The 17,787-nt window shown below is 34.9% G+C and overlaps 1 protein-coding gene across 4 annotated transcripts in view; it reads right to left on the reverse strand.

The window, feature by feature from the left end:
- The window catches only part of LOC127948744 (G protein-coupled receptor kinase 4), a 35,236-nt gene extending 21,029 nt beyond the window's left edge, over window positions 1–14,207 (reverse strand). For 3 of the 4 annotated variants that reach the window (XR_008152179.1, XR_008152178.1, XM_052545403.1), the window contains exons 1-8: window positions 13,864–14,206; window positions 8,909–9,004; window positions 4,532–4,644; window positions 4,169–4,246; window positions 3,913–4,013; window positions 2,416–2,508; window positions 2,151–2,214; window positions 1,759–1,899 (exon numbers count right to left, since the gene is read on the reverse strand). Coding sequence is in view for 2 of the 4 variants with exons in the window: in XM_052545403.1 (XP_052401363.1) it covers window positions 1,759–1,899; window positions 2,151–2,214; window positions 2,416–2,508; window positions 3,913–4,013; window positions 4,169–4,246; window positions 4,532–4,644; window positions 8,909–9,004; window positions 13,864–13,915 (738 nt within the window). In the remaining 2 variants the exon portion in view is untranslated. Of the gene's footprint in view, window positions 1–1,758; window positions 1,900–2,150; window positions 2,215–2,415; window positions 2,509–3,912; window positions 4,014–4,168; window positions 4,247–4,531; window positions 4,645–8,908; window positions 9,005–13,863 lie in introns of all 4 variants that reach the window. The other variant, XM_052545404.1, reaches the window with a different exon arrangement.
- Between the last annotated feature and the right edge of the window lie 3,580 nt (window positions 14,208–17,787).

A 17,787-nucleotide genomic window follows, 5' to 3' on the forward strand; every position in this document is an offset into this window, starting at 1 on the left:
GAAATGTATGCATGTGTAAGAAGAATGTAAGTGTGTAAAAGCAAGAATATATGTATGTGAAAGGAGAATGTAAGTGTGTGAGAGTGCCAGAATGAATTAAGTCTTGTACGGCCCCTCATACAAACCAAACACCCACCCACCCACACACCCACCCACACACACACACACACACACACACAATCATACAGATAACCAGTTATCTATTTAGTTAGTAACTGTAGGGTGAAGACAAAGTCTGAAAAGAGCACAAGCTGTGTCCCATCAAACATAGCTCATATTAGTCACAGCATTATGTCACTTTATACTGTTAAAGTTTACTTGTCATCCCAACTTTTAAACATGAGTCTGTTTATAACTGAATGAACAGTAGAGTGTGTGTGCATATGTGTTTGTGTGGGGTTTAAGGTTTAGAGCACTTGACTCCGCTCTCTAATGCTGCTGTTTGGTCAGCATTGCTAGGCAACAGAGATGTTCTCATTTGTGGAGTAGCTCATGAAGAGCAATCGCTCCTGCCTGTAGCATGAATGTGCACAGAGACACACACACACATGCATGCTCTTGCACACAGACACACACACACACACACGCACACACACACACACACACACACACACAAACACACTTTCTTTTAAATTTAGATGCATGCTACATGCCTAAAAGACATTTGCACACAGCTGCAATGGGTGTGTATGTGACAGTGTGTGTCTGTGTGAGCTTGTGTGTTAGTGTGTGGGTGGGTGGACAGAGGCTCAGGTGCTCTACAGCTGTAGTGGAATGAATCAGAGGCCGACTTTACACTGCAGGCACTGTTTTAGAGGTTCTAGAATGTGTACTGTGTTACCAAATTCCAAAAGATAATTTAAAAAAGGCTGGAATAATGGCTGCTAAAAATGTAGCTTTGCCACCACAGGAATAAATTAAGATTCTAATGTCACAACACAGTAAATTTATAACTATTTTTTACATTCTTATAATTTTACTGTGTTTTTAATCAAATATTACAGCGGTTATCTTTAATAAAAAAAAGAAAAAAAAACTTTTTTAGGTTTAGAATATTTAAATGTTCCAAAAGATAAAGTGCTGAGGCAATAAACCATCCATTCTCTTCAAGAAGTTTTTACATGGAGAAAGTGAATGGGGAAAATATTCCAATAACCCAGTTGCAATCTATTGAAAGGGTAAATGAGAACCATACAATGCAGTATCCCACGATTCCTCTATTTTTGTTTGAAACGTTAAAAAACTTGTAATAGAACATTCCTTACAAGTGGTACTAGTGAAGACAATAAGAGGAACATATGAACAAACCAGGGATGTGTTTTGTGTTGTGACCATTTCAAGGTTGTTATATGACTGCTTGGTGATATATGCTTTGTTTGAATATTTGTTTACCATGTAAATAGCTAAAATTCCTTTTTTACATTGCAAATAAATTATTTTTATGGTTGATATTTGGGATAACAGCAAAATTGCTGCATCCCTCTGTGATTTAGCTAGTCAGGAGGTACTGAAAATGATTCAGTTCATAGCTATTCGTTATGAACTATTACTCCAGACGAGATTTGTCCCATGAAAAGTACATTAATATTTGCCTGAAATATGTGGAATATTTTCCCTCTGTTGAGAACCTCACAGAAACTGAATCACAGTGGATTTAAATGTTTGTGGCACAAATAACACAGACAAGACCAGCATGCAACTGACACGACAGGTTAAGATAAAAGTAAAAATGAGGAATAAAAAGAAAGTAGTACTTACTACAAAACTACTGTTAACTTTTTCTAAAATGCGTTTTTCATTTAATGCCATTGCTTCACCTTTTCTTTTCTTCACCCGTTTCTTCTCCAGCTTTTTACAGGCGTACATCTTACCAGTGGCACGAACCTGGCAGGCACAAACCTAGTGGAAAGAATCAGGCAGCAATTAGTGCACCTAATTATTTATGTCATTTCTCTAAAGTGAAGCAAAAAATAACTGTGCACTTTCCTGCTGTGTGACGATTAAAAAGGTCATAAAAACTGCACTCACAATCATTACAAAATAACAGACTTGTTAAGAATAGTTTATGATGATTTTGAAATATACAACACGTTTTTCAATAAATATTCCAATATTTCATGTCAGATCCCAACAGTAATGAAATTACCCACCTCACCAAATCCGCCCTTGCCCAATACCCTGTAGTGTCTAAAAGTGTTTTTGGTAACTGGTTGCCTGCAAATAAAATAAAAGTCAATTCAATGCACAAAAAAATATAATATAATTTTCCATTGCAAAAAGGATGATTTCATTACAACTAACATTCTGTGTATGTAATTCATGTTAAAACTTAGAGACGGTATATAACAGTATATAATCTGTCATAAAAGTGAAATCCCTCATAAAATCAGAAAGGTTGATAGAGATGCTTCTCACCTCTCCAACCACTTCCACTGAAGAAAACGGGAAAAGTACATTGTCTCCTGATATGCCGAGAATGGCTCTCCACTTAAATATTCACGAACTATCCTGAAAAGAAGAGAAGGAATGCTTGAGGAATGTGTAGAGGCCATAAAAATGCCATGGTGCATGAATATGACAATAATACATAAAAAAACAAAAAAACAAATTGGCTCTGTTACCATCTTTGTTCCATAACACTGCCATAATACTCGGTTTGCTAAATGGAGTTGCTTGTATGCCATGAAAAATGTCATTACATTTGTAGCATCTCTACTTGTTGGTTGCAACTCTTCAAAACTTAAATGTCGGCATGTGATCATCAGTGATTATCTCCTCTAATGTAACACGCTATCACACTCAGATACATAAACATACACTTTAAAAAAAATAATGCCCATAGAGATTTAACAGGAAGGGTTAAAGTACTCCGCCTCACCCCCTCTCCAACAGAAAGGAAGCCTAAACTAAACAGAACTAAAAGACTGAATGACGCAAATCACAAACACACAAAACACTGTTTAGATTCAAAGTCACGTGTTTACTTTATTCAGACAAACAGTATTACTACAGCTAACGGTTCATTCTAGAACAGTAGGTATTCACACTAATACCAGTAAATAACACAAACTGAGATCCATAAATGTATCACCACCAACCATAAACTAAATAACAAGCATGTGTAACACATGGACAAGCCTACTGCATTATCTTCAAGTAATAGTTCAACCAAAAAAATATTGAATCACTCTCATGAGGGTAAATTGTTCAAAAAAATAAAATAATGTTTACAGTCTTTGGAATGCATTAATTAATGTCCATGTGTGAACTGGAGATCTCAAGTACCAAAATGACCAATAAATAAATAAATAGAAAATCCATGAAAGCACCATTTTGCACCATTTTAAAAAAAGGATGCATTAAATTGAAAAGGCTGACAGTATAGGCATTGATAATGTTACAAAATATTATGCTGTTCTTTTGAATTTTCTATTCATCAAAGACTCCTGATAAAAAAAAGTTGTGGTTTATACAAAAAAAATTGGCAGCACAACTGTTTTCGATAATGATAAGAAAGCACTCTTAAGCACCAAATCAACATATTAGAATGTTTGTAAAGGATAATGATAGAAGACTGGAGTAATGATGCTGTAAATTGAAAATAACTTCATAAAATATAGTATAAATTACACATTGTTTTACCAATATTACCATTTTACTGTATTTAAGATCAATTAAATGCAGCCTTGGTAGAGTTGGTGAGTACTTCTTCTTTCAGTATTACTTACTACTAACTTCTTTCAAATTATCAATCGGTAGTGTAATATTGAATCAATACCTGGGAAAGTGTCTTAGAGATTATTATTCTACCGAAAGTTGTTGCATAGATGTTGCTTTACAGCAAAACTGCTGTTACTTACAGTAGATGGCTGGCAAATGAACTGGTTTGATTCAAAATAACAGTGTTATTACCTGGTGCACTCCTGGAACAGCTCTTTACAGGGACTCTGTTCCAGTTTCTGCCTGCATTCCCCAACCACATCCTGAGCCATCTCTGGTAGATGAGCTGCCGACTACAGTATGGGAAGGAGGGAGAGGAAACAGGAAGAGCGGTTGATAGGGTGCAATTTAAAAAGAGAGAGAGAGAGAGAAGTTCAAGTTCAATCATTAATTCAGCAATTCTTTCAAAGTACACATGCATGTAGGAGTGTGCGAGAACAATATTTACCCCATTATTAAAATATGTGTCTAAAATATTTAAACCAACGTCTCTCCTCTTCTCATCAGGAGCCACCTGATACATTGCCTAAACAACCACACACACACACAAATAATGCTGAAATTAGAGATGAAATCACAGATTCAAATCATTATTCAAATGATTCAAAAGAACTGTTCACTAAAAGGGTCTTTGGGGAACCCTTTTGTAACCTTTATTTTTATGAGTGTTGTTAGGGTGCACAAAATGTGTATTCCATTAGAGTGAAGGTAAGAGAACAATTGCATTTTTGACATGGAGATGGTAAAAGAGTAAAAAGAGAAGTTAAAGAGAGGTGCAGACTATATGTATATTTGTGCAGAGGTTTCATACCACAGCATCCTGGAACTCTATGCACCGCCGTAATTTGGGCTGCGTGTCACAGAACTGCCGAAATAACTGACGACCAATTGGTTGCTTCTCACAAAGGCTAGTGTAATCCCTCTCTGAGAGTGATAAACAAGAGAGACAGAAAGAGGGTTAAACCTATCATTGTCATATGAGGAGTTTCCTTTAAAGGGTCACATTATTAAATATTAAATTGTCCTTTTGAAATGAAAGAGTTCATTGTGTTATGAAAATACAGTGAAACTTTCACAAATCAAATGCAATAAGGCCATTTATTGAAGCTATGTTAAAGAATTAGTTCAAGTTCAAGTTCAAATACTTCTACAGCAGTCTTGGTTCCGGTATTTCCCCATTTATTTTCCCCATAGGGGAATAAAATGATTATATAAAAATATGGCATGCAGTTGCATCAAACAATGGCATTAACATCATTCATTGTAAATTGTCATAATCGTAATTAACAATAGCAATACAAATTTCAAGGGAATAATTGTCAATTATGATTTCTGTCATAATCGTGCAGCCCTACGTACAAGACTGTGTACTTTACAGCTTAAACAAAAAAGCAATATGTGCATGTTGTCAAAATTTTACATACACTTTGCAGTATCTGCAAAATGTTAATATAAAAATAAATCCAAAATGCATGTTATTTGCATTTGCAAAATGCACTATTACAAAAGGCTCTAATTGTCCTTGATGCTCCAGAAGGAAAAACAATGCATTAAAACCCAGGGGTGTAAAGTTTGAACACAATTAAGATATCATATTTTTTCACTTAGTACTACCATTTAGAGTCTACAGAAGACACTTACATGTTTCCCAGAAAACAAAATGAGTTCACGTTACCCTGATTTTAAAGCATCGTGTTTCCTTCTGGAGCATCAGTGAGCATTTGAACCTTATGTTATATTGTGTGAGTCCCTCAGTTATCCTTAGTGTGAAAAGATGGATCTCAAAATCATACAGTCACTGTTGGAAAGGGTTCAAATGTGCAAAAGTTGCTGGAAAACCAAAGAATTTGTGGCAAGTGAAGTATTTTTCTAAAGAACAGAGGGCAGTTGAACTGTTTAGGACAAACGAGGTACTCATAAACAACTTTCACAAAAAAAAAACAAATAAATAAATAAAAATACAGCTGTGAACCATCCAGGTAACAACACAGTATTAAGAATCAAGTGTATGTACACTTTGCAGATACTGCGAAGTATATGTAAAATTTTGTTATTTATATATATATAGGGGTTGAACAATGAAACTGAAACACTGGCCAAAATAGCGTCGGAGGTTTCATGGCTATATTTGTGCAGCCTGATGACCAATATTCAATGATTGCACATTCTGAATTAGCAGGGCAATAGCACAGCTGTACATAAAAAAACTGCAATGCATACAACATAATGAGAGACACATAAGAGTTCAAATGTGGACAAATTATTGGTGCGCTGGTGTATCTGTGACCAGAACAGCAAGTCTTTTTGGTGTACCGAGAGCCACAGTATCAGAGTGATGTCAGCATACCACCATGAAGGATGAACCACATCCAACAGGAGTAGCTGTTGATGAAAGAGGAAGCTGTTTGAATAGAAGTCCAGGTGCTAGCCTGGACTATATCCAGAAATCATGAAATCACAGCTGGTCAACTCATTGCAGAATTAAATGTGCACCTCAGTTTTCCTGTTTCCACCAAAACTATTAATCTAGCTCTGTCAATATACATGGTCGGGCTGCTATAGGCAAACCTTTGGTCACTTGTGCCGATGCCAAATACCGGTTTCAATGGTGCCAGCAGTGGAAATCTTGGGTTGTGGACAATGTGAAACATGTATTGTTCTCTGATGAGTCCATCTTCACTGTCTTTCCCACATCTGGGAGAGTTATGATGTGGAGAAGTCCCAAAGAAGCTTACCACCCGGACTGTTGCATGCCCAGAGTGAGCCATGGAGGTGGATCAGTGATGGTTTGAGCTACAATATCATGGCATTCCCCAGGCCCAATACTAGGCTAGATTGGCGCGTCACTGCCAAGGAGTACTGGACCATTTTGGAGGACCATGTGCACCCAATGGTTCAAGCCGTGTATCAAGATGATAATGCACCAATACACACAGCAAGAGTGGTGACAGAGTGGTTTGATGAACATGAAAGTGAAGTTGAACATCTCCCATGGCCTACACAGTCACCAGATCTGAATATTACTGAGCCAGTTTGGGGTGTTTTGGAAGAGCGTGTCAGGAAACGTTTTCCTCCACCAGCATCACGTACAGACCTGGCCACTGTTCTGCAAAAGAGGAATGACTTAAAATCCCTCTGGCTACTGTGCAGGACTTGTATCTATCATTCCGAAGACCAACTGATTCTATATTGGCTGCGAAAGGAGGCTCTACTAAATCATCCTAATAAACTGTTGTGGTCTAAAACAAGGTGTTTCATTGTCCAACCCCTGAAAGTGGGTAAGCTCTAAAGTGTTCTTTTGTCATGATTTGCTTGTCACGATTCTCTCACTCACCGTATTTCTGCGCATAATCATGGATAATGTCACTTTTCAATAGAAATTTCATTGTTAAATACGATTATTAAAAAAGTAGTTATAAAGTAGTAGAAATAATGTGGACTTATACAGTAGCTTTAACAAAAGCTTATACGATCGTTTAACTACCTCATAGCTCAGAGTAAGTCTGTCTTTAAAGGTTTACAATTTTTCATTAAAAATTGATTCCCCTATGAAAAAAAAATCCTGAATGTTGCATTCTATTTAACAGATTGTGTCAAAATGAAAGGAGAGGAATGGACTAAAATCCCTTATTTTAAAAAGGATATATCATTATCCGTTTAATATTAGATACTTTTAATGCAATGTGATAATAATTTCTCAACATATCTAATAGGTCACACAGCAAAACATGAAATGTGTGCTTTTATTTAGAAATAAAGTCACCAGACACAAAACTGTACCATATTCATGGAATTTATCAGAGAGTGCAAAGCCTTCTATTTATGAGGTGCAAAGCCTTCAACTAACATTTTTGTGGACCTTAGGGGAAAAAATAAAATGCTTTAAATGTGATATGACCCCTTTAATCAAATATTTCCTTCATACACACAGAAAGTGCATAACTCAGCATACAACCACGGCACTAAATCACAGCGATGGTGAGCAGAGCTCAAGCTGAGGAACCCTTTGGGTCTGGTGCATTCTGGGCCAAGAGGAAACGGACTCAGCCGGGACTTCCTCACTGAGCAAAGGTCTACAGCTGTCTGACGCAAACACACACACACCTGCCCACACACCAGAATACATTTAACTGACAGCAACATTCTAAACAATATAAAGCCTTTAATAAGAAATCCACTAGCAAGTATGCTTTGTTTAGTGAACCACAAAATAAACCAACCCTTTTAAGAACCAAATTAAAATATATATTTTTAAATGTACTCCTTTTGGGGTACACAAGGTTCAACAAGTAAAAAAAAAAAAAAAAAGTTTAATATTATAAATCTGATAAAAAAAAAAGAGAAAGGTAAACAATTTTTGTTCAAGCTCTTGTTCTGTCCAGGCTGGACTATAGCAATGCTCTCATGACAGTTCTATAAAACCTTTACAATTAATCCAGAACGTGGCAGCAAGATTAATTTTTAATGAGTCAGAAAGAATGCACGTCACACCTCTGTTTATCAATTTGCACTGACACCAATAGCTGCTCACATAAAATTCAAGGCATTGATTTTTGCCTACAAAACTACCACTGGCTCTGCACTCCTTTACCTAAATTCATTAGTTCAGACTTATGTGCCCTCTAGAAGTTTGCATTCTGCAAGTGATCATCACTTGATTGTGCCATCACAAAGAAGCACAAACTCACTTTTACAGACTTTTAAATGAAATGTTCCCTCCAACGCCCAACTCAATCTGATCTTTATTTGACCCTCTAACTCTAGCACTCACGATTCTAATTCTATTCTTAAAAAAAACACTTCTCCCTTTTAGACTTACACTCTTCATTTACTGCTACATCAAATCACACTAATGAGATATACTTGCAAACTTTCATTTAAGCCACAAAAAAAAAAAAAACCTGTGGTTGGAAGTGTTTTGCTTCCTGTGGTTGAAAGGACTGTTTGTCTGTATACAAATACAAACTAACTGGTATTTTATTAATACCTCAGTTGAGCGCAATTAATTATAATAAAAATAAAAACAAACATGAAAAGCGTTAAAAAAATGAACACAATTAATCATGCCTCTTCACCCGTATCTAAATTCTGTCTGGAGGGATTTTCCTACCCTCAAAGCAATTCAAGCGTGAAGCGCCATGTCTGAATGCCGATTTTCTGAATGCTCTCTTTCATACATCCATCTTACCAATAGTGCGTCTAAGTTCCTCGCAGAGGCTGATATGAGGCAGTTTGAGCATCTCCTTCCATTTCTTGCTCCGTCCGTTCCGTTTCCCTCCTCCTCCTATGACAGACAAGGTGAGAAACTGTTAAGATGAACTCAATGCAAATTACAATTAAAATGAACACTATGACTCTTTACTATCATTTGTCAGTCAGTATCTGTGGTTAAAATAAATATATACATAGAAAATAAATATAATAATAATTTTGGCATTGACTTATTCCACACGAGTGAACCGTGTACATCCAGGTGCACATACTTTGCTTTATTCACAATCAGTAATATTCATTCATATAATTCAAATGTTTTTTGTTTTTTTAAAATGTAATAACCCCCTGTCACAAAGGCCAGAAACGCAAGTTTTCCAGAAATCCTTTCTCTCATAATGTTTCCTGAGTTCTGAATCAATCAAATAAACAAACAAACATTGCTCCATACATCTGGTAATCAATGCTATTAATCCCAAAAGAGCATTGCCTTTAGAGAGACGCATGACAGCTGGCAAAGTTTGAACCTGTACGATCATTTGAAATAATCAGACCTTGTTTTCACATAATTGTTTAATGCAAAACATGCAAGCAGCTTTCAAGAGTGTAATCAAAAGCTTGCCGTCTTGAGGCCAAAAGCATTCCTGGGAAAACAGTTTTCCTCAAAACAGAGGAATGAGAAGAGTTTATCCTTCAGGATTTACTGTAATTTCAGCAACATTACAGACAGCCTTACAAGTCATGCTCTTGAAAAAACACACAGACTGAGAACTGCTGGCCTCTGAAATTACCCTTGGGCGGTCAAATACTTTTGGGGTAAGAAGTAGGTGATTAATCTACATCTTATTGTTTGTATCATTTCCTTATGAAACCCATAGCAATATGTTTTGCAAACCTGTCTGAGAGAGAGCAGTTTTTGCTCTATGTATACATGCATACACATGCCTTGGCTGTTTTATCTCATCTAACCTCCAGTTACTTTTTAACGTAATTAACTACCTTTACTTCCATTACATTTACATTTATGCATTTAGCAGACGCTTTTAGCAGATATTTATTATCAGTATGTTACATTACAAATAGTTAATTTGCTAATTTAGTGGCATTGTGATCACCATCTAATATAAACAGCAGTCTCTAGTAATTAAGATCTAAGATGTAAATTGACAGTGACTGCACAGATGCACATAGTACAACATGTTCATTCTTGCATTTGATTATACATTGACAACACATCCCTCACTCAATACTAATGCAATAATATGCACACACACACACACACACACACACACACACAAACACACACAACCGCTGAGCTGTTTGACCAGTCATACCCTCACACATGATACACTTCGTGCAATCTACACTAGAAGTACAGAAATTAGCAACCGCTGAAGTGAAACAAAAGAAGAGACTATAATAAACGCCCTTTCATGCCACAAGTCAAAGGACTGTCTATGCAAGGATATAAGCAATTTTTGGAACAGTTCATGTAAAGGTACACAAATATATTTTCTATTTTTCCATAATGGACAAGATAAACAGGAGAAAAAGCAAGATGACTGGCTGAAAACAAGAAAAATAGATCAACACTTTCACTGCAAATCAATTTGCCTACAGACACGCAATAACTCCAACTATTTCCTCATTATTCAACACAAACAGAAACACAACAATTATGCCGTTTCAACATTCCCCTAAAATGTATTTGGGAAGTCAACATAAAACACTTTTGGAAAGTTGGCATGTCCTGCTGTACTCTGTCTTAAAATATTTTAAACAGCATCTTGCTTTTAATAAAAATACAAAAAATACTGTGCTTACAGGATTTATGAGCTCATAATAATTGCAAGATTATGGCAATGAGGAGTTTAAAAAGAGTGGAAAAAAACTTAAGAGAACTAATGACCTGTTGCTTTCCTTTGTGCATTCGTATGAATCATAACCTAATGTATAATGTTTAGAAAATAAAAATAACATCTAATCTAAAAATATAAATAAAATCTACAAATTAAATAATACAAATGAAAAATATATAAAATGTATAAAATAAAATCTAACTAAAATCTATAATCTATCTAAAATCTATAAATTAATCTGATTTTAAAGATGTATAAAATATATAAAATAAAATATCAAAAATAGAAAAAAAAATGTAGTAAATAAATAATAGAAATTTAATGCCAAATACTTAAATCATTTGATGAAAGATAGATCACAGAAAATGCTGAATACTGAAATCGATGGATGAAATCTTTTCATTTGTCAACTTTATTAATGTAATAATTTTAGACGACCTCAGATATGCATTTTTTGGCCCTATCATAAAGAACAGCCTTATTTTTGCAAGCGAAGGCCTATCTGAGATAACTGTACACAACCTGATAAATTCTCTACCAAACAAAGAAGGGAAGAATATCCAATCAACTAACACACTTAAAGGAAACTACTACTGGCACAACTGTGAACAAAAAAATGCCTTTTAAAGAAGCAGTGGTTCTCAGTCATTTTAACTCCTATGTAGGCTAAAATATTTCTTTGAGTTCTTCTGCTGTAACGATGATAATACTGTTTGTTTTCCCGGAAACTAGGAGTGCCGATTGGTTAAAACAATTAAGCATAATTTAATGTTATTCCAGAAGTTTCAAGAACTGTATGTTCTGCAAAAACCACAACAACACCAGTTATTCTGTCGGAAAATAAACATGACATCTAATGTCAGTTTACACGTTCATTTTAAAGACTTTTAGCATTTAAAGTGGTTAAGTTAGTCAGATTGTTTTAATCTTTGCTGAGGCCCTCGTTGTCCCAGGTTGAAAGCTGGTATATTGAAGATTCTCAATTATTAAAAGTAATAGTAAACTTAAAATTGGCATGAAATAAAAATGCCTGCTATTTTGTTTGAAAGCATGTTATAGATCTTATTGTATGCGATTACTTTGAGCATGTACATTTCTCAAAATCACATCAACAACTGATGCATAGAACCAAGTCCTCCCAACATTTTCTATTTTTTGATAATCTGTTATACAATACACTCAGATATAAGCCACAATATGGAAGAAAAGATCTATGGCTACTTCGGTTTCATGTCAATATTAAAGCTTCCGCTAAGAAAAATAGTCCTAGTTTTATCTTTTTTTGGGGGGGCTAGCTGAGCCACTTCATAATTTCATCACATTAAGAATGACGTATTGATCTATTGGTCATACGGCTTTTCATGATACAAATTTGCGAAAAATCTTCACATTTGCATCTATATGAATGGAATTCTACTGAATTAAAATTGTGATTGCCCCTTTATTGTGGTTAAGGCTAGAGGGGATACAGCTACGGCCACTTGGGCTTACTGGGCATGCGCATATTAATATTACATAATTTTTGTCATGCTGAATAACAATAATTAGGGGAGTGCTGGGCACAAAGTAACTGGGGTGTTAGTTGTAACACACATGCTTTAACCTCCTGAGACCTTGCATCCTCATATAAGGACATTATATTTTAGTGAATTTCTCTGAGACTGTACATGTCACAGTTTAATTCTGGATGTCCTGTACAGAGCACATTCAGGGCTTTTCAGAGAAACCAAATGTTTGAATGTTGCACTATGACCACTCCCTCTCCATGGTCATCTAATATGTCTGATATTAATTTAGTGACACTCTTATGCAAATATGATCATATTTTGTAATTATCATTTAAATCTGATTATTTTTTTAAATGAGTGTATAAATGCATAAATCATCGTTTGGGGTTTCAAATCAAAATATGACTTTCTGTAACAAAACAGGACGTTGATTTCATACATGTCCTCATATGAGGACACCGGGACTAAAAGCATGTTTATTATCATCATAGTTGAGAATTATATTTATACAAAGTTTGGTAAAAAATAAATAAAAAAATAAAATAAATAATGAAAACTAAAAATGTATTGGTGATTAAAAAAAAAAGTTTTTGCCTATACAAAAAAAAAATCATAAAATGTTTTGGCATGTATAAAGAGGTTAAATATAGCCACACATGCTATTTTACCATAGTAAAATGTAATTACTCATTTATATGGGCTGTCCCAAGGTTGGGATCAATAATCAGATTATTTTAAATTCTTAAAAAATGACATTATTTTATTTGAATTTTTATTTTGTTTTATTAGAAGTTTACCTTGTTTATTTATTTATTTTTTCATTCGATCAGATAAAATTTTAACCTGTCATATGGTCATGTTACAACGTGCCCCTCAGATGTTACAATGCACCCCACAGTATGAATTGAAATTGTATGCCTACTTTTAAAATCCTGTCAAATCATTCGAGGGAATTCGTATTACTGTGAGTGTGAGCGTTTTTCCTAAACTTTTGATTCGCCAAACTTGCGTCGATCCGGAGTAATGGGCAACGGTAAAATATCCTGTTAGACAGTTTATTTAAAAATAAAACACATTTGAGCGCTCATGCCGCGCTTGCCCAATCAGAATCGAGTGGTTTGGTCATACCTAATTTATCAGAGATAAAATAGCGGTCCAGCAAGAAGCAACCCGAGCTCACAATTATCATAGTGCACTCCTTTGTGCGCAGAAAGAGGGGCAACCTTGCGGCCTACAACTGCAGTTCAACCTCCCTCCCAGGTGAAGAGACGGGGATGGGTGTACACTGCGGTCTCTGCGTTATGAATCCAGGGGAAAATACACAGTAACCTCCATTAGGGGTCTGACAGAGGAGACTGAGCATAATCAGTGCGTAATAGCATACTGAATGAGATGCTATTTATCAGAGAGCACTTTTGAAAGCACATTCAACAATGTATACAGATGTGGCGAAGATACTCAGATCCAGTGAGACGCTGAATTCAGCCTCGTCCGTGTTAAAGTTAATACGGGATAAATTAAGACGCGTCCGGCGATAATTGCTTGCGCCATTGCGCGTCTCTTACCTTCCCTCGCCTTCAGCAGCACGGTGTTGGCCACGATATTCTCAATCTCCATTGTCAGAAAAAAGATCCCATACAGTCCCGATACATTTCACTTAGGAGGAAAAAGACAAGGACGCGCGCGCTGTTGGTGGCGGTGAGGATGAGGGTGATGATCGGTGGTGAGGATGGTTGTGATCGGCGTGAATTTGGCGTTGGCACATTGCAGGTTAATTGTATTTCTCCATATCTCGCTGTTGAACCCCCCACCTTTTCGCTCGCCGTGGACATGTACTCTCTCTCCCCCTTGTTAGCATTCAGTGCTCAGCAGTCCTTCCTGTCTCGAGCAGCATTTGCTTACTCCGTAAGCTCTGGAGGAGGAGGGATCATCTTACAACCAGAATGAGTGTAACCCAGCAGCAGTCTCTCTCTCTCTAGCTCAGAGTCATCAGGGCATTTACATTACTGCCAAAGACAAAAGACATACATCATGCATGCATATATATATATATATATATATATATATATATATATATATATATATATATATATATATATATATATATATATATATATATATATAGTATTATTATTATTATTATTATACAAAAAAATTATAAATACTCAACACCACTGCACATTTCTAATTCACTATTCATGCATAAAGTTCACCTTATCAATACAATATAGAAATACTTTTTTGCAGTTGTTTTTTGTTTTTTTTTACCTAGAATCAATAATGCAACAATGTAAAAATATAAAATATGAATTCTTACATATTTAAATGTAGGTGATAGATAGATAGATAGATGCAGGGTATTTTTATTAGGTGTATAAATATGTAAATTAATCTGTATTATATTTAAATATATTATTTAAAATACATGTTATTATATAATACTTATTTTTCACTAAGGTTGCAAATGTCTAATTCCCGATTCATGCATAAAGTGCACCTTATCAATACAATATAGATGTGTTTGTTACCTGGAATAAATACTGCAACAATGGGGAAAAAATCTAATACAGATTCTTGTTTATTTAAATGTTTGTAGTGAAATTGAATGGCTGGATTTTTACTGATGTTAGAATATTTAAAATGATCAAACAGCATGAAAGAGTTCTGTTATACAATTACTGTAGTTACTATAACATATGTATCACATAATATAATAGAATTAGTTAATAGCTTAACATGTTATACATTTTTTATTAAGTGTTATGTATGTATAAAATATATTTTAAAACAACAATAACTGCATTTGCATCCGTGGTTCTTTAAAAAAGGGACGAGGTCCACTAGGGGGCCTCAGCAAACGATGCATACAGTACAGTATAAACTTTAAATTTCTTTTTAATATCTCCTGAGCAACTGTTGTTTTTGTTGAAGAACATACAGTTCTTGAAACTTCTGGGATTATAACATTAATGATGGTTAATTATTTTAGGTGACACGCTTAGTAAAAAGTTTACAAACAAGCAGCATTTTCATTAGAAGTGCTTGAGGAAATAATTTATGTGACTAATTTATTCTAGTTTAAGAGATTTTAATCAAATAAAAGGTTTCTTTAGGGGAAAAAACAACAAAAATACACAGTTCAGTTCAAAACAGTTTTTAGTGAAATTGCATAACTGGATTTAGATTTTTACTTGAATATTAAAATGATCAAATAAAGAAAAAATTATTCTTGACAAAAAAAATGACTAACAAATACACAGAATATCAGCATAAGATACAAATTCATTATGCAATACATCTTCCACGGGGCTTATAAAGTGCTGCTATAGTAGTTTGTGCTAATAATTTTATAGTTTGGGGAAATAGATCAGAATTGTGAACTACTTCATACACAAGGATGTGTCTTATCTCCTTTATTATTTATTTTATATACAAATTCATGCACTAGCACTTTTCAAAACAGGCATCTTATTAAATATGCGGATGACACAGCTCTTGTGAGTCTGCTACAGGATGGAGAGGTAGATAATGGGCCAGTTTTAGATTATTTTTTAGAATGGTGCAATAAGTCAAACTTAATTTTAAATACCACTAAGACCAAAGAAATGTCCATAGATTTTAGAAAGTCACCACAAACAATCGATACTTTTATCAATGGGGAGATCATTCAGGTCGTTACAAACTATAAATATCTTGGCATTGTACTGGACAACAAACTTAAATGGGACTCTTGGACTGATCTTTTGCACACTAAGACACAGCAAAGAATGTATTTCCTAAAGAAATTGGTTGTTTTTAATGTCAATAACAAAATGCTTCAGATGTTTTATACTGCTTTTATTGAAAGTGTTTTAACGTGCTGTATCATTTGTTGGTTCGGAAATGCGACACAAGCACAGAAAAACATAATTAGAAAAACAGTCACTACTGCTAGCAAGCTACTTGGGATAACATTACCAAGCATCGAACACATCTACAAGGACAGAATGTTGAAAAAAGCCAATAACATTGTATGCGATCACACACACCCATTAGCATTTTAATTTATTACCATCTAGGCATCGTTTCTGCCCACCTCTTATGACCAAGAACAGATCAAAATTTTCTTTTGTACCAAAAACCATTAAGGCGTTAAATCAATTAAAATAAGCTATCTGTCCAGCTGGCAGGGTTAGACCCAATGGTATTTTTATTTGTATGTATGTATTTTAGTGTTTTGTAATGCATCGTATTGTTTTTGTTATATGTTGTCATGTAGTGCCTTGAGACTGCGCCGCAAACCCAATTGCCCCACGGGGACAATAAAGTTCTTCTACTACTTATAATGAGTAACATATATCATCAAGATGGACTCCATGTGCATGGGCTTTTTGATGGAGATGATCTCTGGTGTGCTCAGTATATGGTGTATAGGGCTTTTGGGTTGAGATTTATAATATCTGCAGAGATTTGCTGACTCATAGAGGTGATTGTGGATGACCTTAATGCAGAACTGTGAGGTGACCACAAGGCCTTGGATTTCCACTGCCCTTGGGGTTATTACAGCCTGCTTCACTTTACACAAGGACACACACATTAGATACAACCTCTGTCTAGACTGCACACTCAGCTGTCTGATATTCCAATTAACTAGCTGAGACACTATCCCTAAATAAGCATATGCACAAAAATACTAGGCCTTATGCTAACCTGTTTCATTAAGTGTAAACTATAAGCCATAGGTTTTAGCACAAGTGTGTGTGATCCACAATACTGGTAGTTATTATAAAAAATTAAAAACAAGGACAAAAAGTAAGATTCCTGACACATCTGCCAACCTTAATGTAATTATTAAATGCTAATGATAATTTTATTACTAAAATGATTGCCTAAAGTTAATTTCACATCAGGATGCTGTTTGTTTCACAATTGGGTCTCATGGTTCGGTGACTCTTATTTTGAAATCACAGCTCTGGCTTTGTGATATGGGTGTGGTATTATAAACTGTCTCCTGCTCTACAGTGGCAGATAAATCGTGATTTATTGAATGTTCAAATTATATTTTAAAAAGGAAAGAACGTGATATTACAGTCACATGCACCACACAAGATCATGTTTGCTTTAAAAAGTTGCCCTGTAGAGATGCCAGGGTCTCGAGTTTTTTTTTTTTTTTTTTCTGAAGTGATACCTGATTAATACTGCTGCAACTGACAATTTTAGAAATTTATCTTTTCACAATTTTAAAGCATAAGTAAAAAACAAAATATGAATTCTAGATAAAATATTCTAGAAGATTATTTCATATCATATCATGTACTAAAATATGCATGTACTGTACTCATTTTAGACATAATAATTCTTTCGAATCTAATAGTCATGAAGCTATTATTATTATTATTATTATTAACATTTAAAAAGTTACCCCATATGCCTATGCCTTTTTGCCAATATAGCAAAGTAGCTGTAGTTATGGAACCTTTATTTTGCAAAATCGTATTATGACATAATTC

The sequence above is a fragment of the Carassius gibelio genome, chromosome B1 (assembly GCF_023724105.1).
Source record: "Carassius gibelio isolate Cgi1373 ecotype wild population from Czech Republic chromosome B1, carGib1.2-hapl.c, whole genome shotgun sequence".
NCBI classification, from domain to species: domain Eukaryota; kingdom Metazoa; phylum Chordata; class Actinopteri; order Cypriniformes; family Cyprinidae; genus Carassius; species Carassius gibelio.